We start from the raw sequence: 11,162 nt of genomic DNA on the forward strand, positions 1-11,162 counted from the left end.
CGCCTTGTGGTGCCATCCCAAAGAGGTTCAAAATCACTCTCACGGACTTTTTCCTGGACTGCTCCCAGCTGGTGGAATGACCTCCCGATCTCAATTCAAACATGAGTCTTTACTCATTTTCAAAAAACATCTAAAGACTCATCTTTTTCGCCTGCACTTAACCAACTAATACTAGTACTTACCTTTTTCTTTTTCTTGTCTATCATATTCAAAAAAAAAAAAAAAAAAAAAAAAAAAAAAAAAACCCTGGCTACGTGTTCTGTACTAGACTAACTGACATAGCACTTGTATACCGTTGTTGTTCTCTCGTTGATCTGATTGTTTCTACTGTTCTCCTTTGTAAGTCGCTTTGGATAAAAGCGTCTGCTAAATGATTAAATGTAAATGTAAATGTAAGGTTCAAACGATCAAGGTGATCAAGTGTTGAAACAGCTGTGCATTAAGCATAATCAGTCTACCACGTATCATGCTCAAAGCCAAGGTGCTTTGGAGTGATTCCATCAGTTGTTAAAGTCAATCCTTCGCACATACTGTGTGCAGCTGGAGAGAGACTGTGAAGAGTCTTAAAATCTTTAGAAACATCAGCAAAATGTGATGTGATTATATGACTGTACGTTTGAGTGTTTTTAAACCAGGCGATCAAGTGCTTGTTTTACGGCCTGTTGTATTTTCTCCTTTCAAGGCTAAATTTGATGGTCCTTTTGTAGTACAACATAAATTGAGTGACAAGTTATGATGCCATCACAAAGAAAGTCTGTTAAACATTCTTATGTAAATATATTAAAACCCTATTATGAAACTGAAATGAATTCTGTGGGAGATTCGCCTCCCCATGCCTTTTAGTGGGAAAGATGGTAGAGTTCGATTTAGTACTGATTTTCGCAAAGTGAATAGTTCAACTAAACCATATTGTGTTCCTTTGCCTCGCATCGAAGATTGCGTAGACCAGGCCGGGTATGCCAATTTCATCAGCAAGTTTGACTTGGCTATTGGCTAGTGCCTCTTACCAAGCGAGCGCAAGAAATATCCTCTTTTGTTATTCCGTCAGGGTTATTTTACTATCAAGTCATGTGTTTTGGCCTGCAAAATGCTCCTGCGGATAACCGTTCACAATGCCCTTACACACTTGGACAAGAAAAACACTGTGCAGATGCTGTTTATTGATTACAGCTCTGTGTTTAACACCATCATCCCATCAAAACTTACAAAGCTCAGAGATTTAGGACTGAACTCTCATCTCAGCAACTGGATAATGGACTTTCTGACTTGCAGACCCCAAGTGGTGAGAATTGGTAACCATTTCTCATCCACACTGACCCTGAGCACGGGAGCCCCACAGGGCTGCGTTCTCAGCCCCCTTCTTTACTCTCTGTTCACACACAACTGTACTGCCAAACACAATTCCAATATCATCTTTAAATTTGCTGACGACACATCAATCCTGGGTCTCATCACAAATGGAGATGAGACTGCCTACATAGATGAGTTGAGAGCACTATCACAGTGGTCCAATGAAAACAACCTCTGCCTCTACATCAGCAAAACCAAAGAGATGATCGTGGACTACAGGGGGACACAGGAGGTCAGCCACGACCCCTTATACATAAACAGATCTGCAGTAGAAAGAGTTAAGAGCATCAAGTTCCTTTGTGTGCACCTCTCCGATGACCTATCCTGGTCTCTGCACACCACATCAGTAGTTAACTCTGCACGCCGACAAACCTACACACAACTAAAACTCAAAGCATCTTCTCAGAAACAGCTTCTACCTGCAGGTTACCACAAACCTACCATTGAGAGCATCGTGCTGGGGTGCCATACTGTATGGTATGGCAGCTGCTCACTCCTCGACCGCAAGGCCCTTCAGAGAGTTGTGAAAACAGCTGAAGTCATCATCGGCAACAAATTTCCATCCCTACAGGACATCTTTCATCTGCGATGTCTGAGGAAGGTTTGGAAAAATCACAACTGACCCTAGTCACCCAGCACACAGTCTGTTTATCAAACTGCCATCAGGCTGGTGATACTGGAACATTCAGTCTAGAACCAGCAGGCTGAAAAACAGCATCTTCCTGCAGGTTATCAGAACCCTTAATAAACTGTAAATTGTCTCTAAAATTGCACTATTATCCCCCTTCATATCATATCAAAGACTATAAAAACACCATGTCTTTTTGAATCTTGCAAACTTTGCACAACTACATTACATACCTCAAAACAAAGTCTCGAACTCAACCTTGCACCTGTGCACTTTTTATTTTTACTTTTATTGTTATTGTGTTGTATTTCATTGTACAGTAAATCTGTTGTAATCGTTATTCTACATTTCTGTTACTTAAATTATTGTCTTGCTTGCCCCTTTATTATTTATTTCTGTTATTCTTATATTGCTGTAGATTGCCTAAGCCTTACAAAAAGCATTTTAATGTACATTCTGTCACTGACACTTGTACATATGACAAATAAAAAACTTGAAAACTCGAATTTCACTAATAGAATGGAAATAATTCTCTAGGATCAAGTTGTGTGTCTTTTAATGAGTGGCTTAATAACAGCCAATTTGAAGGTTTTGGGGAAATATCCTAATGACATTGACAAATTAATAATATTCAGAAGAGGATCTATGACTTCTGGAAGAACCTCTTTTAGTAGTGTCATGAATCCTGTCCATGGACTTCCATACGATCGCCACCAGAGGTCACTCATCCGCCATATGGACTCTTGCACCACACTAACTGTTACACTACACCCTGGACTACATTTCCCATCATCCATTACACTGATTGCACACAGCTGTCATCTCCTGCTCACCTGAAAGCGATTACACCCACTATATAACACACACTCAGATCCTGCTTAAGTCGCAGAGTATTGTTTTAGCAGTTATCACTCTCATAGCAGTAGCTACATTACTGAGCCAGTTCAGTTTTCAGCCTTAGTTCTTAGTCTAGTCTTGTGATTACCTGTTTCCTGCCTGTGTACCTGGTTTATCTCTCTTTGCCTTGCCCTTTTGGATATTGTTTGCGATTGATCGACCACGCCTGTTTGGATCACTCTCTTGCCTTACCCTCTATATATCTGTTCGCCATTGTCTGACCCTCGCCTGTTTTGTGACTATGCCTGTAAATAAAAGCTTTGCACATGGATCCGCATGCTTCATCTGTTTACTCCGTAACAAGTAGCTTGGAGTGCGTCGTTTTCCGTGTCCATTGAGATTACGCACTGCACATATTGGCAGCCGCTTCTCTTCGTCTATTTTTGTTGTGAAGTCACTTGGTTCATCTACATCTTAACTGTCCTCAACATTACTGTAATTTGTCACACTCCTCACACCCCTCGCTAGCCCTCTGCCCAGATCGATCAAATAAACCCTGTTGGGCTGTGAGACCAATGGCCCTGTGTTTTTTTTTTTTTTTTGCTAAACACAGCTCTTTTCCATTAAAATGGAACTTTGCTATTCATCGGCGCAGTTGCATCATTTAAATTGTTTCTCCCGATTAGATCCCGCTACATATGGGCTGTGTAAAGTTTTTGGAATTGTTCGTCGGTCCTGCTATATTCACCGCTCACCAAAATGACTCCTGAACATTAGCTGCTCTTCGTCTACTTCTATCCCCTCTGTCTGGTCTCACAAATTAAGCACATGGAAGTCGTCTTCTATGTATATACATTGTGGAGTTTGTTTATCATCTCTAAGACCATTAAAAAGACTAGATATGACTGTATGCTTAACAAGAGGGTGCTGCAATGAGGTAATTTTGCCCTACTCAACTCTTGGTCATTAACTGGGAAAGGAACGGTTCTCTGGGACCTCATTACCGACAATAACTGTGATTTGGTGATGCTCACAGAAACCTGGCATGCATCTAATGACTTTGTTGAACTTAATTTGCTTTCTCCTCCTGGTTTCAAAATGAGCTGTCTGCTTGCCATGAGGTGACATCGCTGGAATATTTGGCATTTAAAATCACTAGTGACTCTCCTCTGCTTATAATACTGGTCTACTGTCCTCCTAAAATTAACATGGCGTCTCTATCAGATTTGTGTGAATTTGCTGATAATTGCTTCTGCCCAATCTACAGCTATATTATTGCTAGGAGATTTCAATATTCATGTTGATACTGATATTGTTCATGCTCGTGAGTTCATGGACTGTTTTAATCTGCAGCAACATATTGATTTTCCAACTCATGTACATAGTCATACACTGGATTTGGTATGCTTTACTGGTATCAACATTGCTGCCTTAAAAGGATCTGACATTGATATATCAGATCATAAACTGATCAAATTTTCTTTTTTTTTTTTACATTCCAAAGCCTGTTCTGAAATCCTTGATTTATTATTATGCATGGAAGTTGGTTGATCCTCTGTCATTTTCTGCTGCACTCAGTGATTGCCCCCTCTCTGTCTGCTGCTGTCTTTCCAGTGCTGAAGACATTCTTAATGTCTACGATGAAAGTATTTCTACTATTTTGAATCATTTAGCTCCCTTAAAATCCAGACATGTCCCATCCTTGCAGACTTCTCCTTGGTTCAGCACTGAGCTTAGGGCAATGAAAACCAAGGGGCAACAGCTAGTAAGAAAACTGGCCCTATTGTTCACTCCTTGGCATATACTAAACACATTAAGCAGTACAGAAATGCTCTTAATGCAGCTCTATCATCTTACTTCTCTACTTTCATTAATAAGCCCAAAAACAGGCCTAGAACATTATATACTATGATTAAAAAATTAACTCAGCCTCCCGTACAGTCTCCAGAGGGTTTTGATCAAATGTATGATGCTTTCTTGAACTTCTTTCAAAGTAAAACATCTCATACCTGTCAACACCCTACTTCTGTTTCCACTACTGACCCTCTGTCTTCATGCCGTGCTCACAGCTTCTCTAGTTTTGACTCTGTTGTCCTCACAGTGGTTGATGAGATAATCAGGCTGTAAAACCCCTACAATACTCCTCTACACCCCACACACACCTCTACACAAAAAAATCTCTACACCTCTTTCACACATCACACAACTAATTAAAGTCACTTCACTATCATCTGGAACAGTAGCATCTAAGCTTAAGATTGCTGGTGTCACCCCGGTTCTTAAAAAGCATGGTCTTGATCCTTCTTCCCTAAGTAGGTATAGCAGGACTGAAACAGCCCTGGTTAAGGTTCTTAACGATCTTCTCTTAGCCTTTGATTCTGGTGCTCTTAGCATTCTCCTTCTGTTAGACTTCAGCTCAGCATTTGACACTGTTTGTCATGAGATACTCCTCTCATGGCTTTCAGCAATTGAAATTACTGGCACAGCCTTTGAATGGGTTTCCTCCTATTTAACAGGGAGGCAACAATTTGTCATATATCAGAGATACAAATCATTTACCAAATGCATCAGTTCCGGTGAACCTCAAGGTTCTGTACTGGGGCCTATTCTTTTTACAATTTATATGCTACCAATTGGACAAATAATCTAACGCTATGGGTTTAACTTTCACTGTTATACTGATGACATTCAGATTTATTTTAGCACACCTTCTACCTCAGTCAAACCACAAGCATTTTCTTCCAGCTGCGCTCCATTCTCCAGGCTGCTCTCTTTATGGCACAAGTGTGCTCGTGTCAAACTGTTTTCCTTAATCTTCTTTAAGATTGTTTACAAAGCAGTCTTTAGTGGTAGAAGTGATGGTTCTACCATATTTGAAACAAGGAGTTGAATTTGCAGCTTTAGCTATATGGAGTATACACAAGACTAGATAAAGTTGGGTGGAATAGATCAACCAGTCAGCTTCTTTTAAAAAAAAGTTTAATTCATATCAGCGTCACTATTCTGTGGTTGAAAAGGCAGCGTTGGCCCTTATTTGAGCACTACAGCATTTTGCTGTGTATCTAAATTCAAGTGCCCCTATTGTGATCTACACGGATCATAATCCATTGACTTTCTTGAATTCTTTGCAGTGTCTGAACTAGCGGTTGATTCAGTGGTCCTTGCTTCTACAGTCTTTCTGCCTGGATATCCAACATGTTTGGGGGTTCGGAAAATGTGGTAGCTGATGCACTGTCTCACACTCTGGATGCATAATGTAGCTAGGTTTTTGGGTTAATTTGGATGTTTTCTTCCTTACTCAATTATATCAATAGACTTATTTGTTTTTAACTCATTTACATCACTAAAAAGAATTTTATTCAAGTTTTGTTACAGGGATCGTTGTGGGAGTCCCTGTCTTATGGGGTATGACGACCCCGTTGTTTGTTTGGGGAAGCGCAGTTGAGCCCAAAAATTACATCCATTGTCATTCGATTGTGAAAAGACCTATTTTGACTCAGAAGCTCCTTTTAAAAGAGGCTTCCGTTTGAGCCAGAGGAGGGATTTGGTTTTGTGTTTGTTTTGTTTTACTTTACTTCCTTCTCACTCCAACTCCAACTCAAACTAAAACAAAATAAAATCACATCTCTCCACTTTACATTACACATTGCTATTACTAATGTTTTCTAAAGACATAGTTGCTTTCTTTATTTTTCGTATGTGACTTTAATCTTTAAATAAAGTTTTATTTTTAACCATCAATTTGTAATTCGCATGTGTCCTCCGTTTTATTGCTTCCCTTGAGCCTGAGGTTGAAACAGTGTGTGTTTGTGTGTGTGAGTTACATACTTGGCTACATGTCACATCACTTTCACTGTTGTACAGGATGAAATTACAAAGATTTTTTGTCAATTTTTGATGTTTTCCCAATTCATTTACTTCTAACTGTTTTATACATTTGTTAATGTTGCTATTTTTTTCTTTATATATATATCTCGTTAATTATATTCTTTATATTTGTTTTATATTTTATGCATTATATTTTTTCATTCCAATTTATACATGCAATTATAACACACGTGTGTGTATTTGTGTGTGTGTGTATAATCAAAGGTCTCACGCTAATTATTTATAATAAACTCACATACCAGTGATCTGAAGAAACGCAGACAGAATGAGGGTTCTTAAAACTGTTTTCTTAAAAAAGAAAAAAACAAAACAACATTCACAACAAAGGTCAAAGGTCACATCAATATAAATTAGCACAGCAAACACACGAAAACTTAAATATAGCTTTATAATCTCTGTTCTCTGGATAAATGCAGACGTTCATGCTGCAGTGAAGCTCGGCTGCGCTGCGGTTACTGCAGTGAATGAGAGCACAAACTACAGCTTCCTCTTACATCACTTCCTCTAATGCCACTAAAACTCTTCTAGCAAGTTCATATTCCCCGTCAATAAAATTAAGACTAACGAATGTGGCTTAAATCCTACACGGGCGTTTCCTCTGTAACAGTGATTTTAAACAGATCACAGCAGTTTCACTCCAGGAGGAGAAGCTCAGACAAATACATAAACTCAAGAGCAAACGAGAACGAGACGCTTCCCGACACAACAGAGAAGCAGAGCGGATGAATCACAGCTGATCACACTTCCCCACCAAACCAACAGAACCACATGTTTGATTAAAGAAAATCAAGTCAAGTTTTGACAACACTTTAGAGTGAGCTTTCATCTGTTAACATGAACAATGAAAAATACTTCTACAGCATTTATTAACTGTAAGTAATGCAAATTTGAGCATTTACGAATACATTATTAAAATCAAAAGTCTATTAATATTAGTTAATGCACTGTTAGCATGCAAATAAATTTAAAAAATAGAATTTTTATTAACCAACAAAAACAGAGATTAATAAATGCTGTAAAATATATATTGCTAATTAACAGTTAATTTTAGCTAATGCATTAACAAATGAAATCTTACTGTAAAGTGTTTTGAAGTGTATATATATATATATATTTAGAGAGAGAGAGAGAGAGAGAGAGATAGCAAAACAATATGGAAAATTATCATTGGTATCACAAATTATTGTTGTAAATTAAATATTGTAACTTCTAGCTCTGCTGGTATTAAAAATGTACTGTGAAATGTACAGGAAGTCAGCTGGACTGAATGCATCTAGTTCCTTCATCGTTTTGTATTATATCCTGGACTCCTACTGCATATAGAAAAAATAAATCATCATCAGACAGGACTGAAAACAGCATAAAATAAAATCTACAAATTCAACCCTGATGTGTGCATTTAATGAGACAATTTAGCCATCATTCACCCTCCTCATATCTTCTGATGTTTTGAAAATTAACAATTTGATAAATGAATAAATGTATTTTGGAGAATTTTGGGAAACGAAAAACTCTGGACCCGCTGACTTTCATCATATGAACAGAAAACACTGGGACGTTTCTCAGAATCTCTTCGTGTGTGTTTCACTGAAGAAAGACAGGTTTGAATGAGAGATTGATTTCAGAATGATTTCTGTCTGTAAATGATCTGTTCGTCACATGAGTGAGAGTTTGGAGGTGAATGTGTTTGATGTTTGTGAATAACATCTCAAAGCTAAAAGCAGCTGGTTTGAGTGGGGGTCATGATTCTCCAGGAGAAAGCCTTTAAAATGACTGAATAAAACATGTGTTTGTAGCTCGACAGCAGCACTGCTTTCTCTCACACACACAAACACGGTTCAGAGGAACTCTCCTGTCCAGAATAGAGACGATGGATCTGCTGGTCGGGAAACATCTCACACTAACATGAAGAAGCTCAGAGCAACACTCCAGTGCAGAATTATCTCCCATGATGCCTTCCGGCGTTTACAACCGGATCGTCATCTCTGAGTTCCATGAAATCAAACGAACAGAAATAAACGATGTAAATCCAGACGCCACACTAGATCCTATGAAATAGTCCGAAGGGGCGGGCAGGTGTCAGTTTTCTCGGCATTGTGGGATACAGAAGCAGTTTTGGTGAACGGGTCACACTTTCCCATAATGCACAGCTGCATCTGCAGTGAACGTACCAGCAGAAGTGCTTGGACTGTCTCGCATTTCCTCCTCAAGCAGTGTGAAGACGACGATGAGACACGACATGACGTGACGAGACAAGACGAGACGAGCGGAGTGTGTGTGTGTGTATGAGTGTGTGTGTGAAGTGTGTTCAGCACTCCAGCGGCAGCAGGAAGCAGCGTCTGCAGTCCACGGCTTTAGGACTGGGCGGCTGGACTCTCTTCCTCCTCAGCTCCTCTCGGCCCAGAGAGCTGCTCAAGCGCACATACGCCGCTTTATAACGCTTGTCAAAGGAAGCTGCGGACGACACACACACACACTCAGTGGAAACACTAATTTACTTTTTAAATATAATTTGAAATTCTCTTCAACTTAAGGGATAGTTCACCCAAAAATGAACATTTGCTGTTAATGTACTCACACTTAGGCCATCCAAGAATAGTAAAGAATATTTTTAGCTGAAATCACAATCCTTGAAAGGCTCCTGAGGATATACTTTGGTCTTGTGAAGCAAAACGATCAGTCTGTGCAAGACATTATTTACAACATTATTACCTGTAACCCAGATCATAAAGAAAACCCTCAGTAATTATTTCACAAACAAAAAAAAATCATTAACTTGAACATGTTCTTTTTAATGAACTAGTTGAACCAGCTCCTTGAATCGGACTGAAGTGTCTGAAACAGATCGTGTCTCAAGCAGCACAGATCTACAAGTTCTCGATCAAAACTCACTTTCAACTGGAAATAGTTCAAAATAGCGGCATATCTTATTCTCTGATGAATGAACTGATTCAGTGCTCCAGTTACTCCAACAGTCACTGAACTGAGGAAACAGTTTGACTCGGACCAATGAGTCCAATGAGCCGCTGATCTGCACACGCATGAACCCAGCACTCAAACAAAGGGCCAAATTAAAGTTTTTATGGTTTCTCATTGTTTATGTAAAAAGATAAACTGAAGAACACAAGTTTATTCACTTTATATGCTTCAGACATGTAAAATATCCACGATTCACATCATCATTGGATTCTTTAATAATATAATTGTGGAGGTAAGGTTTCTAAGTCACATCTTCTTGCTGCTGGGGTTCCTCAGGGCTCAGTGCTTGGACCACTTCTCTTCTCCATCTAAATTAGAATCTGTGCTTCAGAAGCATGGCTTTTCTTATCACTGCTATGCTGATAACACTCAACTCTACTTCTCATTCCAACCAGATGATCCGACGGCAGCTGCTCGCATTGCAGCCTGTCTAAGAGACATTTCTAGCTGAATGAAGGACCATCACCTTTAACTCAACCTTGCTTAGACAGAACTGCTTATGGTCTCAGCCAACCCAGAACTTCATTATAACTTCTCTATACAGCTAGGTTTGTCAACCATAACTCCTTCCAGGACAAACAAGAACCTAGGAGTTGTGATCGATGATCAGTTAAGCTTCACAGACCACTGTGCTACAATGACCCGGTCCTGCAGATTTGCCTTATACAACATTAGGAAGATTAGACCCTTCCTATCAGGCCACACAACTCCTTTGTCCAGATTACAGTAACTCTTGTTCTCTCCAGACTGGATTGTTTTGATTGATAATGCTCTCCTGGGGATTAGGCACTTCCTTGCGTAAGTACTATCAAAGCCTCTACAACTGATCCATGAATGCAGCAGCCAGAGCTGGTTCTTTAACGTTCTACTGAAGAAAGCCCCCCATCAAAAAAAAGGCCTCTCTTCACTGGTTGCCAATAGCTAGTTGCTCGAATCAAATTCAAAGGTACTGATGTTTGCCTTTCAAAGAAATTTGTGCAATTTGGTCGGTCACCAGTATACTCACTAGTAACTCACTAGTTCAGTCTTGTGGGTATCCAACGGAACGAAAAATACGAAAAAGTGGTGCCATCTCAAAGAATCACTCTCACAGACATTTTCACTGGACAGTTCCCAGCTTGGTGGAATGACCTAGCCTAATTCAGATAGCGCAGATTCAGATAAATACATAAATAGCTATAGTCTTTAGATAGAAGTAGATAGACCATATAAAAAAAAAAAAAAAGATTCCCAATTTCTGCCATCAAAGCTGACCAATTAATAGCGACAGACACTACCTATGCAACAACATTTCGTTGTTGAAAGAGATTTAGAAAACGCAAATATTATATATGATTCTATTCTAGATGATATTTATATATATATAAAAGGTACCGGTACTTCTCTGAATAACCTCATGATCACTATAGATATATAAGAAAACGTTATTTTTTCAACGCGATCCAATGGTGAATATGAATGTGTGTGTGTGTGTGTCATT

General features: G+C 39.1%; 1 protein-coding gene across 1 annotated transcript in view; it reads right to left on the reverse strand.

Annotated features, from left to right (window-relative positions):
* Positions 1-6,969: 6,969 nt before the first annotated feature.
* Positions 6,970-11,162, reverse strand: part of LOC109068732 (DENN domain-containing protein 4B-like) — a 37,128-nt gene continuing 32,935 nt past the window's right edge. Inside the window, 1 exon segment of the mRNA XM_042773304.1 lies at positions 6,970-9,157. Coding sequence (XP_042629238.1) covers positions 9,012-9,157 — 146 coding nt within the window. The 3' untranslated portion in view covers positions 6,970-9,011.

Source organism: Cyprinus carpio, chromosome A16 (assembly GCF_018340385.1).
Source record: "Cyprinus carpio isolate SPL01 chromosome A16, ASM1834038v1, whole genome shotgun sequence".
Classification (NCBI taxonomy): Eukaryota; Metazoa; Chordata; class Actinopteri; order Cypriniformes; family Cyprinidae; genus Cyprinus; species Cyprinus carpio.